This window comes from Martes martes (genome assembly GCF_963455335.1).
Source record: "Martes martes genome assembly, chromosome: 17".
NCBI lineage: Eukaryota > Metazoa > Chordata > Mammalia > Carnivora > Mustelidae > Martes > Martes martes.
The window spans coordinates 56,178,024-56,205,119 of NC_137905.1; the positions used below are offsets into that span (position 1 = coordinate 56,178,024).

A 27,096-nucleotide genomic window follows, 5' to 3' on the forward strand; every position below is an offset into this window, starting at 1 on the left:
GCCTGCCACGAGATACGCAGCCCAGGAGAGGCTCCTGCCTGCCGCCAGCGGCCCGCAGGAGGCCCAGCCCCGATCTGCGGAAAGCCGGCGCGATGGAAGGAAGAAGATGCACTGAAGAATGACATCCCCAAGAGCCGTTTCTACTCGGATCAGAGCTGGGTTTTTGTAAGTGTGTCTCTCGGGTTGTAAGGGAGGCGATACCAGCTCTAAAATAAGAAGGGGTATTTGTGAAAAAGAACAAGACTATTGACAAACAACAGGTCTTGAACATGAAAATACTGCGGAACATTTGACAGCTGCACCAGGAAACGAAGACGTGCGGGCGCACCTCCGGGGCAGCTCGGTGCTACGAAGCCGAGAGGAAGTCTCCCAAATGAGGTGGAATGTTGGGACTACGTGAAATCAACGTCGAGAGACACGTGTGAAAACTGCGGAAGTTTAAATACCCGACTCATTGGTCCAGAAGCACGAAATAGACAATGGAGAGGAGTCAGTGATGGATACGCGGGAAGCAGTGCTTTCCCCACTTCTCAGGGGAATGACAGTTCCTACGGCAATGACGACACAGGTTAGCCAGCCTGACTCTGAAGCTTTAAGCGTTTTTTTAGGTCCTCCAGGTTTATTAGGTGCGTCTTTATGCTCCAGCCTGTCCCCCGCCCCCGGCGAAGCTGCAGCAGGAGGGAAGCCATGTCTCGTCCGAGAGCGGTTCATAGAGCGAAGAGTGCAGGTTCCGTGGGACTCAGAATCCGCAGGGCTCCCCACCGGTGCTCATCCTTCCTGGGCAGCCAGGGGCATGTGGGCAGTGCAGACCTGAGGTCAGGAGAGGGAGGAAGAGGAAGCATATTATTTCCCTGGCCTCCTCAAGGGCTGTCCACCAGGGGAACACCACACACTCCCGTCCTCCCCATCTAGGGGTGTTGGGAAAAGCACGATAGAACTCGCTTGCTATCTTCTTCCACAATGACTGGGGCCTCAGCTGCTCTTTAATGGGAACGAGAAGTGGTGCTAAGTGTTCCCACGACGAACAGGACAGTCCCCTGTGATGAAGAACTATCCCACCCAAAATGCCGTCTGTGTCTATGTTGAGAACCGCAAGAAGTCCCATGGTGGCGTTTGGTGTTGAGAGAGCCCCGTGTCGCTACACCAGCCCAAACAAGAGAGACGCTCAGCTGTTTTCTGTGGATCCACGTGGAGACTCCTTCCGGCCGCACCAGGCTTCCACCACGAGAGCCCCCATAATCACCACAATCACGGCAGCCAGACCCAGTCGGAGGAGGTTGCCCGAGGTGTAATCCCGGGACGCGGCCCCTGGGGGAGCTGGGAGAGAGGAGAGGATGAGCAGCGGCTGGAAAGGAGCATCCCTCCTTCTCACGCGGACCTGCCCAGTGCGACCGTCCTGCACCCGCTGGTGCTTCCTGGTCAGTGCTCAGCTCTACCTCCCCCGACGCTGTCGTCACTCAACACAGCGTCGGATTTCCGGAGCGTTGTAGTGGCTCTTCCCTGGTCTCCTTCCTGGTTTCTCGGCCTTACCGCTCCCCCGTCCTGTCCTGGATCGTCGTCTCATTTCCACCCGCACTGCCCTTTCCCCGTCTCCCTCCTCGTAGTAGGAACCAGGCTTAGCGGCAACCCCAAACCCCAAAACCCACCGTTGCGGCACAGAGAACGGAAGTCGTTCGGGGGCTGCGTCTGCTCCCCTCCTCACAGCAAACACTTATTCTGTGCAGCCAGTGGGCTCAAGAAAATTCCAGCTTAGTTGCTGGGCATTGGGACCACTGTGCATTTCGGTTCAGTTTCACCCAAGAAGAGCTCGGGCTCGCCATTGGCCCTGGTTCCCAGAGGGAACCGGCAGCTGCCTCCTCCAGCTCCCACACGCCAGGAGCACAGAGTTCGCGTGTGAACCCATCGGCAACAAAGCTCCCTGGAGACAGAGTCCGTGGGGAGAGGCCCCTGAAGACGCCGCCAGGCCCGGGATGCCCTCTGCGCCTCTCGGCAGTGCCCGCCCTGACCTTGCGTCCTAACTACAGAACGTTCGCCGACCACAGGGCACACGCAAACATGCACGACGCCGAGGACGCGGGCGCAGCCTCCCGTGAGGCGGCAAGTTTAGAAGATACTGTAGCTGCGTCACGACAGCAGGCGGCCGGGGAGCAGCGTGTTCTAAGAGTGAGAAAGGGACTGCCGTGAAGTGGCCGTCGGCGGGACGGACCACAGCTCTCGGGGATGCCCGGGGTGGCAGAAGGGGCGCTGGTGGGGGCGCGACGGGTCGTTTGGAAGAACAAGCTGAGAAAGTCTCCAAGAAGGCCAAGCCACAAAGGCCAAAGACTGGAAAGTAGGAAAGGAGAGGTTTAAGGAGGAGACGATCGGGAAAGCGAAGGAGAAGCAGGAACCCGACAGTGACAGAAGAAACGCTCTCCGGTCCACAAAAGAAAGAAAAAAGAAGAAAAGAACACGCACCTTACACTAACAGTGTTATAAGTCAGTTATAGGTCAACAAAACTGGAGAAAGCCAGTAAAATAGCCAAAAGAAGAACAAGCTAATGAAGAAATTAATTAAAATTTTAAAATGCCCTAAGAAAATCATGCAAAACCTCACCTGTCACCCAGATCTCAAGATGATCGCTGGGCTCGGAGGCCCAGAAAGGAGTGCTGGTCTGGAAGTACACACAACTGTAGTTCCCGGTGTCACCAGCTGTCACATTCTGGAGGGAGAAGTCTGTCTCCTCCTTTACTGGACCCTGGAGCTGAACGGGCTCTGCTGCTCCCGCCTTCAGTAGAGCAAACATTATAGTCTCGTAAAGATGGGCTGCCGTCTGGCACCTCAGGGTCACGGTGTCTCCTGCGGTCACCTCACCCCTTTGGTGGGCTTGCAGGGAAGGTGTAGGTAAATCTCCTGGAAGAGAAGGAGGGCTCCAAGGTCATGGGGAGAAGCCCTGCATCTCCCACCCTCCCTTGTTCTCCCGGCAGGGGTTCCCACCAAGTGGGGGAAATGACAGATCCCTGGTCTCACCCTCTTTCCACTCTGACGGCGGGAAGGCGATTTCCGCTTCAAGCCCTGGCTCTTTCTGTTCTGTGTCTCTCCGTCTCCCCTTGCCCCTTCCCTCCCTCGGTCCCCCCCCACACCTGTCCCTGCAAGACCCTGTGTCCCTCCGAGGCACCCTCCTCACCTGTCACCAGTAGAAGGAGGACGTCACTGGGCTGTGAACGTGTGTGCGGGGCCCCCCGTCTGTAGTAGTCACAGGTGTACTCTCCAGCATTGCTGGGTTGTAGGTCAGTGAGTTGAAATTCAGCTGACCCATCTGTAGGAATCCATGATTCCACAGGCTCCAAAGGAACTTTTCCGTTTCTGAGAACAAAGTTGACATTCTTGGTAGAAGTCTGGCATTGCAGCGTCACATTACGTGAGCGAGGCATCACGGAGCTGGGCCAGGCCCTGAGGGAGGGCTTGGGAAGGGACCCTGGAAGGAAGCAGAGATCAGGATGGGGTTTGGTGCCCTTGTCTGGTCCCGGGAAACCCCTTGAAGGAAAGAGAAGTGATACGGGGAGTTTGGAGTGAAGGAGAAGGAGGGTCTGACTGAAGGAACTCACCGTCAGTCCCCCTGCTTCCTTGGCCAGCACACAGCCCTGCAAGAGAACCGTCCATGAGACACGAGCACCTGCCTGGAGCCCGTCCCGCGGGGACTCCCAGGGGCTGCCCCTGAGAAGGGACCCTGGAGGTCAGGCATCTGGGGCTTCTCATTTCCCCACGCGGGCCTGTGGCTCCAGCTCTGCTCTCGGCTCCTTCCTCGCTTCTCCCAGAAGGTCTCCTGGGGAGCTCGCTCCTCCCACGGCCCCAGGACCTGTCCTGGTTCCACAGACGTCCACAAGCCCCTCTGTTTGCAGCTTCCGTCCTAAATCACTGTCAGTCTTGCGTTTCTCTCAAGCTGGTGTTACAGTTTGTGGACGCCCCCCCCCACTTTACCCTTGGGGGGTAGAAGGCAGGAACCGTAGGAAAGATGTGGGAGCACAGGACTGGAGTGTGAGCCTAGCCCCCCTCTGAAGTTGTTTGAGACCCCAAGTGGCACCGAGGGTGAGCTGACAGTCTCACGTGCGCCAGGAGAAGCCCCCGCCGAAGGCTGCCGGGTGCTGCGAGTGACGGTTTATAACTAAGCTCATAGAAGCTGTGCCCCTCGTACCTCGGGAGCCACAGGATGTCACTCCCTGAGAGCAGCTGGCAGGTGGGACCTGTGTTCTTCCCCTCAGCGTGCCCAGCATCTGTGCAGGTCCCGGCACACAGTAGGACCTCAGCAAACGCACGCTGCCGGGCTGATGAGATGCGCGCGTAAACACAGCTTCTCCGAGGATGTGACTAGATGCAACATCTCCCTACCTTCCCCATCCTCCTCCCGCCAGGCCAGCTCCATTTCCAGACCTCACCAGGTCACCCACGTCCACTTGGGAGTCGGGGCCGACTCAGAGTGGAGGGAGCTCTGTCCCTGGACAAGGCCAGTTAAGTCAGCCTCAGCCTTTAATCTAGTGAGTTTCTGATCTCATCTTTGCCATGATCTCTGTCCACCTTTTGGTACTCCAAGTAGGACAGAGGCTAGTGCTTTGTCCTCTCAAACAAGGCTCAGAGAATCCCCGTGGATATCCCAGAATGGGGAAAACCTGCCTCCTCTGCTGTCCCACGCTTGGGTCGGTCTGTAGGGTACCCCACCTCCGTGGTTCCTGGCCTTGGCTGCACACCATGCTCCCCTAGGGGGCGGGGGTGCTTAGAGATCCCAGGGCCCAGACCAAACCATGAAAGCCTTGAATCCCAATCACTTGGGATAGGGCTCAAGCACCAAACTTGCGAAATCTCCTGGGAGATACAAGTATTCCGCTGAGTGACCAAACCTAGAAAAACATTTCTCAAGGCTGCAGCACAGTTGTTCGAAATCCGTTGGTGGAGAAAGAGACTTGCAGGTGCTGGTGGGATGTGCCTCTCTGACCCTCACGGGCACCACCATTATTGCCCAGATGTGGTGGCTAGAGTTTGGCCTGAGTTCTAAGATCTCATTAAAGATAACACGAAGCCTGTTTACAGAATTTACCGGAAGAGAGAGATTGCTCTCAGTCCACAGATACTGGTTGGACTTATGTTTCTAAGAAATTTACTTTTTTTTTTTTTTTTTTTTTTTTGCCTGTGTGAAGCAGTTTTGTGTCTTAGTAGTGAAAAGGGGGGAAGTTACCTTTGTGTTAAAATTGCGTGGACCAATCCAATATATTACTCTCCACGTTTTGAAAAAGCGATAATGAGCCAAAAGTTAAAGAGACCCAAGCATCCACCAGCGGACACCTGGACAGAGACCAGGTGTGTGGTCTGTAGACAGGGGAGGATGATTCTGCCGTGAAAAGGAATGGAATTCTGATAGATGCCACAGCACCAGTGGGCTTGGAAAACATTATTCTGTGTGAAATCGGCCAAACGCAGAAGGGCAAATATTGTATGATTCCACTTACACGAAGTACCTAGAATAGGTAAATTCATGCAGACAGAACATAGAACAGAGGTTATCAGGGGGCTGGGGAGAGAGAGAGGAAGAACGCTTTTTGATTAACGAGTGCAGAGTTTATGTTGGGGATGATGAAAAGGTTTCGGGTGAAGGCTGCGCGTCATTGTGAATGCATTCAGTGCCACTGACCAGATACAGAGAGTTAAGAGGATCAATGTTATTTATGTGTAATTTACTACAATAAGATGGGGAGCCTAATGAATGTGTTTAGGGTATTGAAACCTCTCTCAGTCAGTGAATCCACAGAGAACAGAAACAGGAAAAAGGTGGGCAGAGCACGCGTCGGTGCATCAGAGGTCCCCCCGCCCCATGCCTGGGAAGCGGCATGACCTGAACTCTGGGCCGAGCCTGTTCTCTGAGCACCAGAGCCCTGGGAGCCCAGATCTTCGTTCATCCTGCCACGCTTGCTGAAGAAGAAGAGGAACCCGCGACACGGAGCCTGTGCCCTCTTGACGGACTGCGCCGAGTGGGAAGTGGGAGTCCCTTCTCTCCGCACAGCAGGTGAACAGCAGCCTCGAGTTGCGGCGGAGAGCAACGGAAGGACGCGAGCTTACGGACGACCCTGCAAGAGCCTGTAAGTTCTTAGGGACGCAGGACGTCTCTGGACTGTGTGAGATGCCCAGAGGGAGTGGGCATCTGAATATAAATTCCCGATGGCCTGGACACCTGCCGGGGGGATTGTGGTCAGGGCCGAGAAGTCCGCGTGGGCGCACTCTTGGCTCATGGGGCATTCTGAGGCCTGTGGAAATATGGAGTTGGGGCTGGCTCAGTGGGTTAAGCGTCTGCCTTTGGCTCAGGTCATGATCTCAGGGTCCTGGGATGGAGCCCCGCATCGGTCTCTCTGCTCAGCAGGGAGCCTGCTTCCCCCCTTCTCTCTGCCTGTCTCTCTGCCTACTTGTGATCTCTCTCTGTCAAATAAATAAAATCTTTAAAAAAGAAAATTCGGAGTTTTCGCAAAACCTCCTCCATCAGCCCTCTCCTGCACTCGCCCAGACACTCAGGTCCCAACACCTTTGAGGGAGGTGTTGGGAGGGATGTAGGAGGTGATGTAAGGAACACTCTCTGGGGCAGCCTGACATCCTGGGATCAGAGAACTTTGGTGGTAGGGAGGCAGTTTTAGCACAAAGACCTGGTAACATCCCCCTTTTCACTTCCAAGACACAAAACTGGTCCACATGGGGTAAAAAGGAATCTTTCAGAAACACGGGTCTAACCCCTTCCATGGCCTGTACTCTGGTAGCTCAAAGCGGATTCAGGGCTCTGCAGAGCTGGGTGGTCGGTCGTGGGACACACCCTCAGGTCACATGGGACTCATCATGGGCTCCCAGGCCCAGCACAGCCCAGCTCAGCTCAGCCTATCTCAGCTCAGCTCATCTCAGTCTTCAGCTCAGAAACCTCGTTGCTTACGGGACCGACAGGAAGTCCACCCGGAGAGACTCACTATTTCTCAAAGACAACATGAAAAAGAAAAGGTTAATCCTGGCCGCCCGGGTGGCTCAGTGGGTTAAGCGTCTGCTTTCAGCTCAGGTCATGATCCCAGGGTCCCAGGATCGAGCCCCGCATTACGCTCCCTGCTGAGCAAGAAGCCTGCTTCTCCTTCTACCTCTGCTGCTCCCCCTGCTTGTGATTTCTCTGTCTCTCTGTCAAATAAATAAATAAAATCTTTGAAAAGAAAAAAAAAAAGGAAAGATTAATCTCATTAACGTGAGGAAGATCAGGAACCTTCGAAAGGTGGAACCAAGCCAGGGACCACCAGCCGGTGGGCAGATCAAACGGGATCCATACATAAGCCGCATAGTCCCCAGCCGTGAAAAGGAATGAAAATCTCATACGCGTGTTCAGGGAAGCTCTCTGGACGGACGCGAGTGGAATCAGTGTCTCACTCGGCCAGAGGAGAACGAATGATGCCAGGAACGGTAAACATGAAAAGAGCATCTTTTTGAGCAGGGACTGGTCATGCACGCTTGAACCTGACTGTGAAAGTGATTCCGAAAGATGAGGGAAGTTGCAGCGATGGGCATGCGTCCCCTGAGGCCCCACTAGGACTGCGTGCGGGAGCGGAGTCCTCAGAACTCGGTGGTGGTCGCCGTGTCCCTGCCTTCTCTCTGCACACAAGCAGCTCTGTCTTCCCGAGGCGAGCCTCTGGCGTCAGGGGCGCTCCGGGGAGGAGCCTGAGGTCTCGGGATCAGAGAGCCATGGCCAGAACAGGAAGCCGAGTGCAGAGGGCCACACGGAGGCGAGTCCTTGTCCCCTGACGTTTTGTGGCTATGACCTTTGTTGGTTTCTGGAAACCAGTTCATTCTGAGGTACAATTCCAGTCCTGTAACTGGGGACATTCTGAACCTCCCCTCTCTACATCCTCAGGCTTTTTCTAGCCCAGAGTCCTTCCAGACACGCCTCGAGTGCTCCGCACCGTGGACCCCGTGCATGTGTCCCTCTTGGTTTAACGTCGTGGCTGAGTGGAAACATTTTTGGAGCTCGGCAGCTCCGGGTTGAGATTTGGCTGCCCTTGGGCACTGGGGGCAAGTCTGCGCAGTCTGAGGCAAATCTCTTCAAGTGCGATTCCTCATTTGTAAAAGTGGACCTCGTTCTCTCTTGTAGGTTTTTGGGGTTTTTTGAGGGGGATGGGTCAGAGCGGTATTCCCCAAATGAGGAATACGTCCCATCCGTGTTTTGTGTCATGATTTTAGGTGGAAGGAAGGACAGTCAGAGCAGTGCATGGGGGTCCCTGAGAGGCACCGTTAAGCTTCAGACTCGGTTTCAGCTAAGGTCGTGATCTCAGGGTGCTGGGATCAAGCCCCACGCGGGGTTCTGTGTCAGGGTGGAGCCTGATTGAGAGTCTCTCTCTCTCTCTTCCCCCTGACCCTCCCCCACTCTCGCACGCGTGCATGATCACTCTCTCTTAAATAAATAAATCTTTTTTTTGAAAAAGGCACTGGGGGGCGCCTGGGTGATTTAGTGGATTAAGCCGCTGCCTTCGGCTCAGGTCATGATCTCAGGGTCCTGGGATCGAACCCCGCATCGGGCTCCCTGCTCAGCAGGAAGTCTGCTTCCCCCTCTCCCACTCCCTCTCCCTCTGCCTGATATTTCCCTGCTCATGCTCTCTCTCTCTCTGTCATAAATAAATAAAATCTTAAAAATAAAAGAAAAATCAAGCCTCCTTGAAGCTAGTCTCTGATATATATGGATTGTGGCTAATTGCCTTTATATTAAGATACTGTTTATTTGTCAGAGAGCAAGCAAGCACGGGGAGCAGGGGGAGCAGCAGGCAGAAGCAGAAGCAGACTCCTGGCTGATCGAGGCAGGTCTCGATCCCAGAACCCCGGGATCATGACCTGAGCTGAAAGCAGATGCTTAACCGATGAGCCGCCCAGGCGCCCCGTGGCTCATCGCCCTTGTAGCAAAGAACCAGCAGGTCTCAGGCTCCGAAGCCGACGCGGACCCAGCGCGTGTAGTTATAATATCTTAACATTGTTTCCTTATTGTTGCGTTTACTTTATAATTCTTGTATTTGACCTGGATTTTTATTCATAGTATGGAGAGTTTGTATTGTAAGCACTTTGCTTTAAGCACGAAAGGCCGACTCTGTATGAAAAACAAAACCCATTAAGCCAATAAGAACAGGTAGCAAAGGCATTTGGCAGAAATCATGAACTTGGAACAAGAGTGAGATTTCTAAAGCCTCGGTTCAGAGGCGACAGACGCATCACACTCCACGAGATTTCTGATTCATAGTATTCGCTCGATACACCCAAGTTGGTGTTACCTTTTCTCTTCCCATCCTCAGGCCAAACCTTGTACCAGTTCTGTTGTTTTCTATGGTCCCAACACGTTTCCCCGGGACACTTACTGAGACAGAGGAGTGTCACTAGCTTAGAGATCATGGCAGCACGTCCCTGTCAGCCTCTCGATGCCTTGCTGGGTTTGCCGTCCGCAGATGGGCGAGGAACTGGGCTGGCCACAGCCTTGCCCTGTGTCTAGAGCGTGGGAAGTAACGATTTTTCTGAATTTCACTTCCTCCTTCCACGCTGCGTTCTGAAAACAGTGTTGGTCCTGCTGATTGCAACATATTTCTTACACACTGAGCTCCAAGGATGCGGCTCACAGCAAGTCCTCCTCCGTCTCAGACATCAGGGGTCAAATGTGTGACTCCCACCAAGTGCCCGAGGCTTGAGTCTAGAGGGTTCCTCAGAGGACATGAGGGTACTCTCCTGTTGAGAAGATCGGAAAATCCTGGACAGACAGGTTGCTAGACGTTGCCCACTTTTTTTTTTTTTTTAAAGATTTTATTATTTGAGACAGAGAGAGAGCGATAGAGTGTGAGCAGGGGGAGGGGCAGAAGAGGAAGGAGAAGCAGGCTTCCCGCTGAGCAGGGAGCCCGATAGGGTTCCATCCCCGGACCCTGGGATCACGTCCTGAGCCGAAGGCCGATGCTTCCCCGTCTGAACCACCCAGGCGCCCCAACATCGCCCACTGTCTTACGAGCTAACGACTACAGTCAAATAGTTCCTTTTTTCTTTTTTTGAAGTGAACTTCCTGCCCACGGCGAGTCTGCAACTCACAGCCCTGAGATCAGGAGTCCCATGCGCCCCTGAGCGCGGCAGCCGGCGCCCCACCCGACACTTCTTCCGCGGACTCTGCCAGTGAGGTTCAGTTGCTCAAGCAGGCATGTGTGACCCAAACACCGTGTGTTGCTGGAGAAGAATACAGGAGAGCAGCTCCCTGGCATTGAAGTGGGTGTGTGTACCCCAGGCAAAAAGGATCTCTCTCCTTCCACACAACTTCCTAGATGGACTTTCTCTCTTGAGTCAGGCGTCACTAGCAAAGCCCCCAGAACCGGGAAACCCAGCACGGATCCTTGGCTGGGGTCTCCTGTTCCACGGTGGGTATGATGTTGGTCCCAGCGGCAGAGCCCTCCGGAGGGTCTCACAGGAGCCGGTGTCCATCATCGTGCCAACGTTTACCAGTAAATTATGCTGAGAGGCTGGCACAGAGCCCTCCAGGACTGTTCGGACCCGGGGTTACAGAGCAACCCCACTAACCAGTAGGTTTCATCCCATGAGCAGAGGTCGGCGTCATGGGGTACCTTTGTATGTCAGCAGAAGAGCTCAGACCAACTCCTGCTGGAACGAACCACACAGCACCGCGTTCAAATAACCAGCATGCGTGGGCGCGGCGCCACGTTCTTCAGGACTTGCCGTGACTTTCATGAGGCTACGGTCTCTGTACCCCAAATGATTTTTGTCTCCTGGAAAAGCTGTGTGTGACTCACAGGCTCGCTCTTAGCCAGGACATGAAATTACCAAAAGGTCTGAAATGACAGCTTCCCGTTTTCTTCCCCCGCCCTCCCTGATTTTGTCTCTACGTAGCAAAGTGTGTCTCTGCCACTTACAAATGTCAGTCCCCGTCCACTTACATTTTGACCAACTTGCTGAGTTCACGATGCAGGTGAACCAGTGTGCTTTGTTGCCAAACCGTGTTTGGTAAAATCCAGGCGTCAGGGGCAAGTTAACTAGAAATATGTAGAGTGAGGGCAGCAGGGCGGGTTCCCTTGTGCAAAGGCATAGAGGTGGGAGAGGCGGGGGCAAGAATTGGGACCCAGCTTCTGGAACCCAGAAAACCATCGGAGGCTCCCCCAGCAGTGGTGCAGGTGCGTCCTCGTCTCAGGCTCAGTGTGTGGAGAGTGCACACGAGGGGTTTCAGCGTTTTGGTTCTCTGTTGCTGTAACAACCTTACTGCCAGTACAGTGGCTTCAGCAACACACCTTCACAATCTCGTAGTCTCTGGGGCCAGGAACCCAAGCACTGCAAGCAGGATCCTCCGTGGGCTGCGGTCACCACGTCAGCCAGGGCTGGGGTCTGATCCGAAAGTTCAGCCAGGGAAGGATCCACTTCCGAGCTGCACTGCTGTTCTGATACGACCCACCCGGAGTCAGCACAGACTTCGCGGCTGAGGGCGCAGCGCCCATGAGACCTCCTCGCTGCAGACACGAGCCGCAGGCTCAGGTGTTCCAGAGTCACCTGCAGCTCTGAGCCGATGTCCTAAAATACTGGAGGGTCCTGTACTCCTGTCAGGTGCATGAACCTGCTAGAACCACTCAAAGAATTCAGGAAAGCACTGTACTTATGATAATAAGTACTTATGTACTTATGTTAATAGTTTTGTACTTATGTATGAAATACTGTACTTATGATAATAGTTTTTATTATAAAGGATATAAATCAGGACCACCCAGATGAAGAGACACACAGGGGAGAGTGTGGGAGGGCCCCCAAAGCGAAGCTCCCTTTGTTCTCAGGATGCATCACCAGCCAGCAAGCTCCCCGAATGTCCCCAATTTTCATCAGGATTTCCTCTCACAGGTGTGATTGATTGAATCATTGCCCACATGCCCGACTCTGTCTCCAGCCCCCTGTCATCCCCAGAGGTCAAGCCTGTAACCCTGTGATCACAGGGTTGGTCTTTCTGGCATCACCAGCCCTCATCCTGGGTCACCTCACTGACATAAACCCAGGTGTGGTACGACGCGCCCACCACAAAGAACAAAGATGCTTCTGCTATGCGAGAGGTTCCATGCACTTCGAGATTACCTCCCAAGAACCAAGGACAAAGACCAGCCCACTTCTTTATTATACGACGCAGACCCACATGCGTGCTGGCAGGAGTCAGTTCCTCCCTGGCTGGAGACTCTTCTCGGTTCCTTGCCCAGGGGGCTTCTCCAAAATGGGGAGCTCACGTCATCGTGCAAGTGCAAAATCCAAGAAGGCGGGAAGGAGCCTGCTGGCCAGGTGGTGGTTGTCTCCTTCATCAACACGACTGCTGAAGTGACACCCCGTCTCCTTTGCTGTCTTCTGTTGGTTAGGAGCAAGTCTCCGAAACCAGGGGAGGGGATCACACAGGGGCACAGATACCAGGAGGGAGAATGATTGGAGGTCACAGGCCACAACGGAGGCTCATCAAGCCCGCAAACGTGTGTGGGGGTTATGGGGGCGGTTCTGCGGAGAGAAGGGAGTGGGAGCAGAAGGGTGGCAGTCAAGAAAGGCACTGGGCACTTGTGAAGATGGAAGCGGGAAGTGGACAACCCCTCGGGGAGATTGTTCAGAAGCGTCTAATGGGATGAAGCACACGCCTGTTCCTTGACCCAGCCGCCCCACTGTGTACAATCCAGGGAAAGGCCTGCGTACGCACCTATGTATACAAAGACGCAGCTAAGAGCGTTCGTGCACGCTGACCCATGGAAGCCTCAGCCCGGAAACAACCCAGATGTCGTCCCACCAGAGAACAGATCAACAAATTGCGGCATGAACACACAGCGGAGTGATACTCCGTGGTAAAAAGGGAAGAAGGTACAATGCGAGTAACGACATCCGGGACGAACCTCCGAGACAACGTCTTCGCGCGGAAGCAGCCCACGCGGAAGAACGCCCGTGGGGTCATGCGTGTGTGTGTGAGTTCACACGCGGAGCGGGCCCAAGTCCTCCAAGGTGATGCCCGTCAGGAAAAGGAACGATCTCGGGGGAAGGGTGGTTAGCCAGAGCGTGGCACAAAACAAGCTTCTGGAGTGCCAGAAATACTGTTTTTATTTGGACGGTGGTTATACCCAAGGGGATAGGTAGCGACATCCCATATATATACGCATCTATTTACTTAGCAAAGTTTGTGCAGTTTTCTCTATGCAGATGATGCCTCTCATTTAAAAATAAATAAATTTTTAGAAGAAGGAAACAAGTCTTCATTGGAGACTTGAGGAAAGGGATTCCCATTCACCGAGTGCCTCAAGGGTCCTCTCTCCTTCGTCCATCCCCTCGTTGGGGTCTCCCGGCTATGCCTTAAGAGTCGAGTACACACAGCCTTCCAGAGGCTGCTCCGTCTGGCTGGAGGGACCCTCGCTCAGGGCTCTGGTGTTCAGCTCAGCATAAGTCACGCCGGGGGGCTCCTCGGCTCTTGAGGCCAGGGATGCTCTGTCCTGAAAGGAAGCGAGGAGAAGAGGACCAAGTACTCCTGGGGAGGAGGCTGGTCGTGAAGATTTGGCATTTGTGACAGCAGTGGGGTAGACAGCTGTGTTAGAAAGAGCCTCCTGCTCTTCGAGGCTTGGTGCATTCCCCTACCCTCCGGAAGGTTGGTGGGACCTAGGGGCGTGCGGGTGTCCAACGGGATAAGTGAAAAGGATGGGCTGTCCTGTGTCTTCGTGTCCAAGACTAGGTGACGAAAGACAAGACTTCCCTCTTGTTCCCACCTATTTTCAGGTCGCTCGCTCATGCTGACCGAGCCGGCTGCTGTGTTATGAGCGGTTCTGTGGAAAGGCCCATGTGGCCAGGGTGGTCTCTGGCGGACAGCCAGTGAGGAAGAGAACCCCGCCAGCCACCACCCGAGTGAGTGTGGAAGCAAACCCTTTCTCACTGAAGCCTGAACCAGCCCTGGCCAGCCCCTCGATCCCAGGCTGTGGGACCCAGCCTGAGCCACACCCAGATTCCCGACCTGCGGCCCCTGCTGAGATGTAAGTGTTGCCCTCAGTCGTGTGTTTGAGGCTGATTGGTTATGAACCCATAGATAATTCACACAAACAGCCGTCAAAGAGAGCGTTAATATGAAATGTCTGGAATAGTTCCGTCCTTAGGGACAGAAAGCTAGTGGCGGTCAGGGGCTTGGCGGGGGCAGGGGGTGGGTATGCGGTGCGTGCTTACAGGTGTTTCCTCTGGGGTGATGAGAATGTTCTGGAACTAGATGATGGTGATTCTTGACCAACATCACGAATATTCCAACAGTTGCTAAAGTGTACTGATTAAATGGTGAATTTTATGTTATGTGCATTTTGCCACAATTTTTAAAAAATTGAAGTGTAAATGCCAAAAGCAAGGGCTACTATTGATAACTCCAGGCTGTTCTACGCGGCTGCTTCACGGTCGGCGGCTGCCGTATTTTCATAAATAGCACATGGGTGTGCGGCACCTTATTCCTTTTGTCCAGATGAAGACACAGAGGCTCGGGGTGGGGAAAGTCACCGGCCCAGGATTGAAACAGATAGTTTATAATAACAGCAGCGTCAACCCCATGTCATGCAGGGGAAATGTTCCCAGAAAGGGCTCATCATGGGGTGGAGGTCCCCTGGCCAGAGAAGCCACAGAAAATTTCAGACCAGATTCTCCTGGAAAGTAGAGCGAGGGTAGGGGTAGAGGAAAGCAGAGGCGGAAACCATTGACAAAGCCGGAGGGAGTGACGGAGAGCCTGGTACTAGGGATGGGATGGGAATGGCCCAGGGGAGACTTACCAAGGCCAGAGAGCTGCTCATCATAGCTGCAGACGGATCTGAGGGGGAAACATGGTGCTGTTGCTTCATCCCAGGCTCGGGGGGTTAAGTCTACACACACACACACCCACTCACACGCCCACTCACCATACATACCCTCACGTGCACACAACTACACCCATGTGTGCTCTCACACGCACGCACATGCATGTCCACACACGAACACTCAACACATGCACGCACACGCGAGTCATGTGCACACAAACGTGCAAACCACACATGTACACGTGCAGCACACATACAGAACCATACATGCCTGCACACATGCATTCTCTCAATGCACATGTGTGTGCATGCAGGAATACTCATACACACACCCACATGCACACGAACGTGCAAACCATACATGTACACAGGCAGCACACTCATGCACACGTCTGCACATGCATGCTCTTGCACATGCGCATACACGTGTTCACATGCACACATGTATCCCTACGTGCCTGCACGTGCACACTCGCATGCACGCTCAAATGCACACGCTTACGTGAGCACAGGCTGCGCACATGGAGGCCCACAGCACACCCATACAGGTACGCACACATGTGTACCCACCGCCGCTTTCTTTCTCAGGCTGAATACTCGTCCGCGCTTCTTCAGGTCCCTCAGAGCGGGAGCTAAAGGAGAGAAACCGTGACGCATTGGAGGTCAAGGTAGTTGGAGCGAGACATCGGGATCATCGTGGGTAGGTGGGGGGAGGCGCCAAGCAAGATCACGTGTAAACCAAAGTCCCCCCACTTCCTCCACACTCATACCCCCCCTCCGTGGTCCCCAGGTTGTTCAGGTGCTCAGCCCAGTCTTGAGAGCTGAGGATGGGAAGTGGTTGGGGCCAGTGTGGTCCGTGAGGTAAGGATCCAAGGAAAGAACACAGAGTGAGAAGTGGAGGGTGGTGGTAAGTAGAGAGGACGTGGAGAGACACTTGGGAGGGTCGCTGGGGCTGGTTGCGGCCACATGAATTGTTGAGGGAGGAGAGAGGGTCTTGAGTAGTCAGGGCAGTGGTGGAGGAAGCGTTCAGTAGGGCTCATGGGATCCTCTGAGCAGCCCTACCGTTTGGTCACCTTCTCAGGAGCTGCCCCTGGGGACAAAAGAGAGACAGGATCAACCCCGTGCTGTTACTTCCCCGTTCTGTTTGTCCCGTTTCCGCCCAGATATTTAGCTGTTGTTTTCCCGAACTCACCACACCGGGTGTATTTGCAGATGAGGAAGGTTCCAAGGGGGACGAGAAAGGTGGAGATGACAATGAGGGCGATCCCAGGGGTCCCTGGGGAGAGGCGAGGGGTAAGAGGGCCCGCGGTCTCCCGAGACACGTTCTGGTGCCTCGGTGTGTCTACCAGCGATCAAGTTCCTACCACGTGCCGGAGAGCTCACTACATTATTTTCATACCTACAGGTCTCCTGGGAGAGAGACAGCGATGCCCATTTTACAGAGGCAGAAGCTGAACGTAAGAGGATTGAAGTACCATTTCCAAAGTGGCCCAGCTACCGAGGAGGCAGAGCTGTGCCTGTGATCCTCCCCACCTCGAAAGACCGTGCACTGAGCCACAGCCTTCAGGCACCACCAGAAGACAGACATCCTCGCGAATTTTCCCAAGGGTGGATGACTCGCGGCTTTACAAGGACGTCTCATCCCACGGGTGGATGAGCGCATGTCCCGGGAAGCTCTGCTCTCTTACCTATTCCTGTTCCCACCGTCTTGGGACGCTTCGTTTCAGTTTTATCTAGAAGACAGAATTCTTGAGTCAAGTTTTCAATTTAAACAAATTTAAATAAAGCTTCAAACTCTACACGTTATTTACAAAGGCATGCCCATGTAGTAAAAATATATAAAACCATGCACAGAAATAACACGAACTTCGGGGAAGAAGGTTCTACCGGGAAGGGGGAACGTCATGGGAATAATGTTGAGAAGGAAAGAGGACTCTCTTTTTTTTAATCTTTATTTGTTGGAAGAAAACAGCTTGGAACAAATATGACAAACTATAAACAAGTCTAACTCCGGGCTGTGGATATGAGATTATCTGTTATTTGATTGTTACTTCTATTAAGCAGTATTTTTCGGATTTCTCAAAAGAAAGGAAATTCTTATCAGGTCTCTTGCTGGGTCGTGGGAGGGTTTGCTGAGTTTGGGGTCTATCTAGGGAACAGAACAGAAAGAAAAGGCAAGTGTATTTGGAAGTGTCTGGACCCCACTCAGGGACCCCAAGACTCGCGGGTGGTGGGTGTGATAGTGAAATTTCTGTGTCAGCTTGACTAGGCTTCGGTACCCAGTTGCTTGGTCAAATACCAGTCTGGACCAGTTGCCAGGAAGGTGACCCCAGAAACTAATATAACGCTGCATGTTCACCACACTGGAGTTAAAATAAAATAAAAGAAATGCAATCTTAACTAAAATTCATTTTTAAAAACAGACGTAATTAACACTTAAGTCCGGAGAGTGTCAGTAGAGCAGATTACTTCCCATAATATGGGTGGGCCTCATCCAATCAGTTGAAGGCCCAAAGAGAAAGACCGATCTCCTTTGAGGATGAAAGAATTCTGCTTCCAGCTTCCCCCAGACTCAACATCAGCTGTCTCCCACGTGTCTACCCTGCCGGCCACATGAGTTGCCTGGGGTCGCACAGCTAGTGAGTAGCAGAGCCGGGGGTGGGACGCCCGCTAATGTGTTGATATTCACCACGTCACTCTTCATTGCCTTTACCATCCACAGCTGTGCCGGCTACGAGTGGACCAAAGCAGAAGCAGATCCCTGAGATCATCCGAACACCCCACCTCCTGCCCCAGCCTTGTGCTTCAAGGAAGGCAGCAGGCCTGGGATGTGTGCTCACTCCCGGCCACTGTTTCCTCTGTTCCCGGTGGTATCACCCGCAGCTCTTCACCTCTGTCCTACGGAGCCACACCGTCAGGAAGCAGGACAGTTGGACTCCACCACCTCCTGTCTACTCGCTCTCTCCTCCTGCCCCCGCCAGCCGCACTCCGCTCTGTCCAAACCGGAGACTGCGCTGACCTCGTTCCAGCTTCAGACGTGGTGAGTAAACCCCACAAACCATCCGGACCCTAGGGTCTGGCTCTGAAGAAATCGCTGGGAAGCTGGAGACAAACCATATTTCGGAATAAAAGGGATGAAAACCCTGAACACCACAAGTGACTTTGAAGGAAGGCAACGATGCCAGGATTCTGGTAGGTAGTTTCTGGAACAACTGCTGGTCTGGGGCACATAGTTTAAGTAATCAGAGGCTTCAGGAATTGGAGGGGAGTGTGGTCTCCACCGTCAGAATCCCCGCAGGCACTCTGGTGTCTAGCTGGAGACCAGACGGAGGGTCTGGAGCAGGGTTGCTCAACTTGGGCGCCATCGATTTTCAGGGGCTCTTGGTGGGGATCCTGGGCATCCCGGGGTGTTTTGCGGCTTCCACGGTCTCAACCTTCTAGATGCCCGGAGCACTGTCTATCCCCCATCCCCAGCGGTGGCCACCAGAAATGCCAAAAGGGTTCAAGAAAGGCTCTGGCGAGTCCCAGAGGGAAACTCTTGGGCCCCATTTACAGTCATCTGTCCCTGCACCTGTATCCAGTCATCTCCGTGCCAAACACCCCCGCCCCACAGACAACACCCTCCTGTCTTCCTCAGCCTGTTGCCCTTGGCGACAATTGTCAGGGTTTGAACGGGGGCTGAAGGAACACGGGAAAGGTGGCGAGTGGGCGTGATGACAGCTTCCTGGGTCCCTCCAGGTGAGCCGTTCTGTCGCTCATGTACTCAGGCCAGGGGCAGCCTATGGATGACCATCACGCAAGAAACTCAGAAAGTTCCTTATACACCAAGGATCAAGAAGAGAACCAACAAAGTGATTCACCAGTCATTGAATACCCCCAAATTATTTAAAATTTCTGCCTTCTGCAGAGAGCAGCCCAGCCTACCATATTTTTCTTCCGGTTTTGTCTCTTTGAGCGTCGTGTCTTGAAAAGACCATCTCCTCTGTGCTTAGCCTTGTCACGTGCAACGGAGCTGAGTTAGAGACACAGACGGGCACCCTTGGCCTTTGTGGACCCTGAAAGACCTCAGGAGGTCATGTAATTCTCCACCGATACTTGTAAGTCATTGTAACGGTGAAGATATTTGCCGTCAGCTTTTGCGGGGTACGCACATTCTCTGTTTCCTGGAAAGTCTCCCACTAGGAGTGCAGCTCTGAGCACAGCTGCTCTGAGAGAGAGAAGTTCTGGGCGTTCATAATGACAATAATGGGAAAGACTTAGATGACACTTGCCGTCCACCAGACACAGTTTAGAAAGGAGTTAGGTAAATTAAGTCCTCAAACTCTCACCCCTGAGGCCCTTGTGTACGTGCTACTATCAATCCCATTCAACAGGGACAGAAGCTGAGGCAGAGGCTAAGTCATCTGTAGGCAGATAGCTTGTTAATGAGCTAAAATCCAAACGCTTGTAATTATTTGCAAAACAAGAGAGAGTCCACAGCCTTCCCGACAGGGGGGCCATCCACCCAAGTGGCAGGTGCTGTCCCTGTTCAAGTGGCTGTGGTTGTTAGACTGGTCTTCCCTTTCTCCCGATTACCTGACTTCTCCCTGGGGGGGGAATGTCCTTCACATTGGCCTGGAAGACAACAGAGTAGCTGGGTCTTAGATGCAGGGAAAGGGTCCCTAGGCACGTGGAATTCCCTGCCTGGGCTCCGAGGCCTGACCCTGGGGTAGAGAGAAAACTTCTCCCTCACCTGCTGCTGCCCATGGTCTCCAGATCAGCATTGGGACGTTGGAATTTTCTTGCTCTGGCCAGGGCTGTGTAATTCTGTAGCAAAGAGCTTTGCTGAGCAGACACGCACCCTCATTAGCTGTCTTAGTCCCTTCGGGCCGCTCTAATGGCACGCCACAGGCTGGGAGCGGGGCGGATAAACGAGAGACATCTTTCTCTCACCGATCTGGAGACCGGAAGTCTGAGATCAGGGTGCCAGCATGGCCCACGGTGGGAGCGGGGCTCTTCGGGGTGGCAGAAGGGGACAAGGGAGCTTCTGGGGTCTCCTTTAATAAGGGCACTAGTCCCATCGTAAGGGCTCCACACTTATGACCTAAACAGCTTCCAAAGGCCCCGCCTCCAGTGCTGTCCCATTAGGGGTTAGGATTTCAACATGAAATTGTGGAACACACAGTTTTTGTGTTTACTGCCCTGTGCTGATGCGACTGGTCGTCCTTTCAGGACTAGGGAGCTCAGCCCCCATGCAGGAGGAGGCCTGGTTCCTAATGGCCTCTCTTCCTCCCCTTGTCCTGGACAAACTCAGTCATCAAAAATAGCCCTCGTGCACAAGGGTCAGGAAACATCCCTCTCCTGAACAAGCCAGCAGAATCCTTGTCCACTGTCGGTAGCGACACAGAACCGTGTGGCCACTCGGAAAAACAGTGTGATGGCGGGTCCTAGGATCCGGCAACCCCGTTTCTGCATATACATCTGGAAGAACTGATAGCCACTTGGTGGCCAGGAGGTGACAGGCCAGTAGCCAAATAGGTGGAAAGGACCCAAATGTCCATCAGCTGATGACGAGGTAAGTGAAATGTGGTCTGTCCCTAAAATGGGACGTTCTCAGCCTCAATAAGGAAGGAAATCCAGCTACAGGCGACGGTGTGGGTGCGCCTTGAGAATGTATTTTGGAGTGAGAAAGACCAGTCCCAGAAAGACAAGTAGCACGTGGTCCCAGTGCTGTGAGGTTCCTGGACCAGTCAGATGCATCCAGACAGTGTAGGATGGTGGGAGCCAGAGGCTGGGGGCCGGCGGGTACAGAAAGGCTGTCTGATGGGGACAGAGTTTCAGTTCTGCAAGACGGAGGGCACTCTGGAGGCGGCTGGTGTAGGTGCACTAACTACTGAGCTGTGCACTTGAAAATAAGGTGGTAACTGTTACATTATGCACTTTTGCCATAGTTTGTAAAAAATCAGGCGTCTTGAAAGAAAGGGCTTGGGAGGAAGAGGAAAGCTCGACTCAGCTAAGGTAAGAGGCAGGAGTGCTAGAGTCCTAATGAAAATGGAACACAGATCTTCCTGGAGTCTGCAAGTCCTTCTCAAGAAGGTGCTCCTGGGCTCTGTTATTCTCTCCCTCCTCCTCTGCCTTTTTGCTAGAATCTCCACCCACATAACCCCAGGAGGTGTCATTCACACTTTAGTCTAAATGAATTGTGCCCTGCCCAGGAGATGTGTGATGGTTTTGTGGCTACATCTTATTTGCCTAGGGGGGGGACAATTACTGCAGATCTCCCCTCACCCCGAAGGCTGCTCTCCCCCACCCAGAGCACATCTGGCCACCTACAGTGGGAAGCCCCCACCCAGCCTCCTTTTATGTGATTCTCCACCTTCTGTGCTCGTCTTGGCAGAAGATCCTCTATACTGTTCTGCAGAATCCCGGCCCTCCCTTGGTTCTTCCTCAATGATGTCTCTAAGCTGCAGAGTCTCGTGGAGACAGACTGTGCCCACACCGCACTCCCTCAGGTCCCAGCATCTCAGCGGCAGGTAATCCAGGTACGGTCCACCTGGCAGTACAAACCTCACCTGTCACCCGGATCTCAAGATGATCGCTGGGCTCGGAAGACCAGAAAGGAGCACTGGTCTGGAAGGTCACACAACTGTAGTTCCCGGTGTCACCAGCTGTCACATTCTGGAGGGAGAAGTCTGCCTCCTCCTTTACTGGACCCTGGAGCTGAACGGGCTCTGCTGCTCCCACCTTCAGTAGAGCAAACATTATAGTCTCGTAAAGATGGGCTGCCGTCTGGCACCTCAGGGTCACGGTGTCTCCTGCGGTCACCTCACCCCTTTGGTGGGCTTGCAGGGAAGGTGTAGGTAAATCTCCTGGAAGAGAAGGAGGGCTCCACAGTCATGGGGAGAAGCCCTGCGTCCCCCACCCTCCCTTGTTCTCCCGGCAGGGGTTCCCGCCAAGTGGGGGAAATGACAGATCCCTGGTCTCACCCTCTTTCCACTTTGACGGCGGGAAGACAATTTCCGCTTCAAGCCCTGGCTCTTTCTGTTCTGTGTCTCTCTGTCTCCCCTTGCCCCCTCCCTCCCTCGGTCCCCCCCCACACCTGTCCCTGCAAGACCCTGTGTCCCTCCGAGGCACCGTCCTCACCTGTCACCAGTAGAAGGAGGACGTCACTGGGCTGTGAACGTGTGTGCGGGGGCCCCCGTCTGTAGTAGTCACAGGTGTACTCTCCAGCATTGCTGGGTTGTAGGTCCGTGAGTTGAAATTCAGCCGACCCATCTGTGGAAATCCATGATTGCACAGACTCCAAAGGAACTTTTCCGTTTCTGAGAACAAAGTTGACATTCTTGGTAGAAGTCTGGCATTGCAGCGTCACATTACCTGAGCGAGGCATCACGGAGCTGGGCCAGGCCCTGAGGGAGGGCTTGGGAAGGGACCCTGGAAGGAAGCAGAGATCAGGATGGGGTTTGGTGCCCTTGTCTGGTCCCGGGAAACCCCTTGAAGGAAAGAGAAGTGATACGGGGAGTTTGGAGTGAAGGAGAAGGAGGGTCTGACTGAAGGAACTCACCGTCAGTCCCCCTGCTTCCTCGGCCAGCACACAGCCCTGCAAGAGAACCGTCCATGAGACACGAGCACCCGCCCGGAGCCCGTCCCGCGGGGCCCCCAGGGGCTGCTGCTGAGAAGGGACCGCTGTCATCACACTCAGCAGCAGTCCCAGCCTCCTGCCAGAGAACCCATCTAGCATGAGTGCTGGTTTGCCCCTTAGGTTAATTTCCCGGGGCTGCTGGTGTCTCAAGTTGTCACAAGTTTAGTGGCTCATGACAACACGGATTTCTCATCTTGCCGTTCTGTGGGTTAGGAAAGCCCAACAACACAGGTCCCACTGGCTCCAACCAGGGTATCTTTGGGGCTGCGTTCTTCTGGGGGCTCTAGATGACAACCCATTTCCTGGCCTTCTCCAGCTTCTAGAGATGCCCACACCTCTCGGTGGCGCCCTCTGCCTCTGCCTCTACAAGTAGGGGTGGTTGGTGCACTGACACCCTCTTCTGCCTCTTTCGCTGCTCTAGGGAGCCTGCGGTTCCCCTGTGACCACCCAGATAACCCGGAAGAAGCCTCCTCCTTTAAGACCCACTGATAAGCAGCTTCAGTTGTACCTGCCGCCGTGCATTTCCTTTGCCACGTAAAGGGATGTTGCCACAGCCCCCAGGATCCAGACATGCACATCCTCCGGGGTCTGCCAGTCTCTCTGTTATTCCTCACACTGTCCCACTTCACCATCCCAGGGTCCTCTCTCCTGGCAATGTTCCCAGGACTTTGGGTGGCAAAAGGATAAATGATGGGAAACCACCCATCTTTATCCGTCCGCCTTTTTCATCCATTGTATCATGTGATGTCATCTCTAGATTTGACGGTGAAGAGAGGACAAGGGACATACACTTGGCTCCTGATCATCCCTGTTTCCCTAAGGGTGTCGCTCGAGGTGTCTCCTGAGTGTGTGCACATTGTAGAGGGCACAGGACCCACCTTCCCCCGGTGCTGTGGCTTCTTGACTGTGAGGGATCTTAATAATGACAAAAACCATTTGACTGGAGGAAAAAGAAGCCACTTAGGTTTTAAAGACACGTATATTCCTGATGCTCTTGGGTTCATACGAGGTCTGGAATCTCTAGAGTTTAAGCCCCGTGAGGGCAGAGAATACACCCTCACGACCAAGAATGCAGCATGGACTTTGGTAGATGTTCAGCAAATACATGTTGACCAATGGAGTTTAAATTTGATGTAAAGAGAGTCATTTGCAAAGATTTCTAAAGTTCCAGAAATGATGAGTTCCCAAATTTCTCTCTGAACGCAACAGCTTAACCATCTGAGTCAACCGAGAGTGGGGGAAGGAGGTGGAGAGATCCCTACCCTATGAGAAGGGACATCTAGCTGCTGAGAACTCAGTCCTTTGCGTGGAGAAGCTTCTGTCTGCCCTTGGGGAATGGCCTAAATGCATTCCTGATGTTAGGTTTGACCATGAGTCCTCTCTTTGGTGCCCCAGAGTCAATCACAAAAGTCTAAGATTGGTATTACTTGGAAGGGTGAGGTGTACATTCCCCACCTTTCCCCTCTGGTGGCCTTAATTTCAGATCGAGACCAAACTGATCCTAAGTGAGATCATACAGTATTTGTCTTTCTCTGCCTGCCTTGTTTCACTTTGGGTCATACCCTCAAGGTCCATCCATGTTGTCACAAATGGTAGAATTTCCTTCCTCCTCATGGCTGAATAATATCCCATTATACATACAGACCACATCTTCTGTAACCGTCTGTCCATGGATGGACACTGAGGTCATTTCCATGTCTTGGCTGCTGTGAATAACACTGCAGTGTACATGGGGATACAGACCTCCCTTCAATTTCCTCTTTTCATTTCCTTTAGATATATAACCCCAAAGTAGAGTTGATGATCATATGGCAGTTCTACTTTTAGCTTTTTAAGAAATTATTATTAGAAAGAGAGAGACAGCATGAGCACATAGGGGAGGGGCAGAGGGAGAGAGAGAATCCCAAGCAGGCTCTATGCTCAGTGAGGACCTGACCTGGGGCTCAGTCTCATGACCCTGAGATCATGACCTGAGCCAAAATCACAAGTCAGATGCCCAACCAACTGAGCCACCCAGGCACCCCCACTTTGAACTTTTTGAGGAACCTCCATACTGTCTTCTGCAGGGGCTGCACCAGTTTGCATTCCCACCACCAGTGCACGAGTCCCTATTCCCCACGTCCTCACCAACATGTCTTGTCTCGTGGCTTCTTGGTGAGAGCCATTCTGACAGGTGTTGGATGGTGAGTAACAAAGACCACGCAAACCACAGAGCCTGTCTATGAGGCTCTCTACGGGAGAAGGTTGCCAGTGCCTACTAGGATCACTGGATCCATGATTCATTACTTTCTTGAGGTTTTTCTAATCATGACTCCCTTCATCCACCCTCCAGACATTTCCACCCCCATGTCCCCCAAATAGGACCTTTTTGATTCCTTCATACAGACCAGTGGAAAACTATGGTCTTTGGCACTGTGTGGACCAGAATTTGAATTCACCTTCTCTGCTTAGAACCAGAGTGGCCCTGACACATACATCAGCTGTGACTGTCAGATTCCTTGAATGCAGTATGGTCAAGAGAACTATTTGGGAGACTTTCTCTAAGAGATGGAAGGTGACTTCAGGTCATACAATGACGGGAGAGGAAGGGTCACTGAGCCTGTGTGAGAAAGTCTCTGTTCTCTGTTCTTGGTTCTCTCTTGGATCCCATGGAAGAATATCACAGCCAGATGCTTGGCGGAAGCTGGCTTCCCGGAATCACTGCCTCCTCTCAGAAACAGGACGGGGGAAACCATGGACCAGAGGTGATCAGGGTCTGTTTTTGATGAGGGACACTGATTTTCCACTGATAGAAGTGTTTTACAGGTTTTCTTTTAAAGTAGAGTTGAGTACAAAAATAATAATATAAAAACCTGGGAAATTTGAAAAGGAAGATCACGTGGGAAAGAATACAGAGGTCATGCACATAGAGGAAAATGTCATGGGGGAAGTTCAGGGATGACTGAGTTTGGGGAAACAGGAAAATGTGTGTAAAGCACCCAACACCCCCCTTGCACCTAATTTGTATTCAGGGAATGGAAGGTTCTAGTCTGTGTTTATTCACCCCACGCCATTAACCACCCCACAAGCCCCACCAACGCCAGCTGCTACCGCAGCCCAGCCCCACCCCTCCAGTAGCCGCCCTCCCTGACGACATACCAGTGCAGAGCAGAGCCAGCAGCTGGGGCATCATGGCGGCACCCGCAAGCCTCTTCCAAGGATCTTCCGTCGGTCTTTTTGTGGGTGAGAAGCCAAGATGCTGTCTTGACTCCAGGACGTACAGGAACAGCTTTGCCCCTGGTGTTTCAATCCACCACTCTGCACACCCCGTTTCTGTCTTCTAGTCTCTATCCGGAAATGACTGTTGCAACACACTCTCAAGCCACTTCCCACGGGCTTGACACACTGAGTCCTCGCAACAGCACCGAAGTCAGTCACCCACTTCTAGGGCATAACCATGAATATGCAAAACATGGGAGATAGGGCCAATGGGACCCCAATCACCAACATCCCCTTCTGCACGGTGACAGCAAATACCTAGGCTCCCAGTGATCCAGAATAAGAACTACATTTCTCTCGGGGCATCTGACTCTTGGGTTCAGCTCAGGCTGTGATTTCAGGGTCGTGAGCTGGAGCCCTGTGTTCGGTTCTGCGCTCAGTGGGGAGTCTGATTCTCTCCCTCTTCCTCTGTCCATCCCCTCAAATAAATCTTAAAAAAAAAAAAAGCAATAATTCTCTCCCTCAGGAAACTGTGGGCCCTTTTGGTCACAGGATGTGAGCGAAGTGACGTGCACAACTTCTGGGTAATGTCCCAGGGACGCTGAGGGCAGCAATGGGGTCAGAGCTGAGGGCAAAGAGGTGGGAAGTCATAGGGCATCAGGAAGCGGTGGGGATCCAGGAAATGTGGCAACAGGCCCTATAAAAAGAAGGTAAGACAGAAGAACCCTCAGTGGCTGGCAGCATGGCAGAAAAGGAAATTGAAGAAGAGAAATGTCTGTGGTCGTTTGTAAGTGGTGTGTCGTGGGGACACGATGGGAACTATCTCCTCAATGAAATCTCTTCTGTGAAATCCCCTGTCATTAGATCTCGGGGGGAAGGAGGCTCTTCAGGAGAACTCGAGGAGCTGTGTTCTGCATCTAGTGGAGGTGTAGACAGAGTGAGAGACAATCCTGACGGCGGACCCAGGCGACGGGCAGGGGCTGGTGTGCACGTGGAAAAATCTAGAAGGTAAATCTAGTTTATTTAAAGTGTTTTTCTCTGAGTAGTAGAATCACGCTCGATATTTTTTTGTTCCTTTTGCTTATACGTGCTTTCTAAATTGGCTGAAATGGATAAGTTAACTTTATCCCTTTAGATGTTTTTGAAATTTAAGCCTTTAGACATTTTAAGTGCGGTGCTGTGGGGTGAAAAAACTCAAAGTTTAAAAAAGAAGTGAATTCTTGTAAAGCTTAGAATCTGGGACTGCTGAATTTAGGGACAGATACAAGAACTTCCACAGAACCATGCCGGTGGGGCAGACATCTCTCCTCCCAAAACCTCACTGAAAGGCAGTAAAGGGATTGATTAGGAGGAAGGCAGCTAAGAAGGAAGAGAGGGAATGAGGAAGGAGCAAATGTAGGACAAGCAATGTTGGTACAATTACGGGAACTGGAAAAGAAGCAGGTGCTTGCCTT

The 27,096-nt window shown here is 52.9% G+C and overlaps 2 protein-coding genes and 1 long non-coding RNA gene across 3 annotated transcripts in view; 1 reads left to right on the top strand and 2 right to left on the bottom strand.

The window, feature by feature from the left end:
- The window catches only part of LOC308358858, a 50,303-nt gene extending 33,079 nt beyond the window's left edge, over positions 1 to 17,224 (top strand). The window contains exons 4-6 of the long non-coding RNA XR_013968344.1: positions 13,778 to 14,028; positions 15,412 to 15,491; positions 16,229 to 17,224. This is a non-coding gene — a long non-coding RNA (uncharacterized lncRNA). The remainder of the gene's footprint in view (positions 1 to 13,777; positions 14,029 to 15,411; positions 15,492 to 16,228) is intronic.
- LOC308357891 (T-cell-interacting, activating receptor on myeloid cells protein 1-like) lies at positions 1,166 to 4,400 on the bottom strand (the record flags this gene model as incomplete). The annotated part of the gene is made up of 4 exons (XM_080827771.1): positions 1,166 to 1,317; positions 2,594 to 2,890; positions 3,165 to 3,455; positions 4,367 to 4,400. The coding sequence occupies 4 exons, from the start codon at positions 4,398 to 4,400 to the stop codon at positions 1,166 to 1,168; spliced, it is 774 nt and encodes a 257-aa protein (XP_080683897.1).
- LOC308358856 (T-cell-interacting, activating receptor on myeloid cells protein 1-like) lies at positions 13,090 to 25,752 on the bottom strand. The gene is made up of 10 exons (XM_080829332.1): positions 25,583 to 25,752; positions 22,367 to 22,402; positions 21,946 to 22,236; positions 21,375 to 21,671; positions 16,512 to 16,556; positions 16,016 to 16,099; positions 15,886 to 15,913; positions 15,394 to 15,455; positions 14,800 to 14,837; positions 13,090 to 13,497 (listed from the first exon to the last, which is right to left on the bottom strand). The coding sequence occupies exons 1-10, from the start codon at positions 25,614 to 25,616 to the stop codon at positions 13,354 to 13,356; spliced, it is 1,059 nt and encodes a 352-aa protein (XP_080685458.1). The 5' UTR covers positions 25,617 to 25,752; the 3' UTR covers positions 13,090 to 13,353.
- Between the last annotated feature and the right edge of the window lie 1,344 nt (positions 25,753 to 27,096).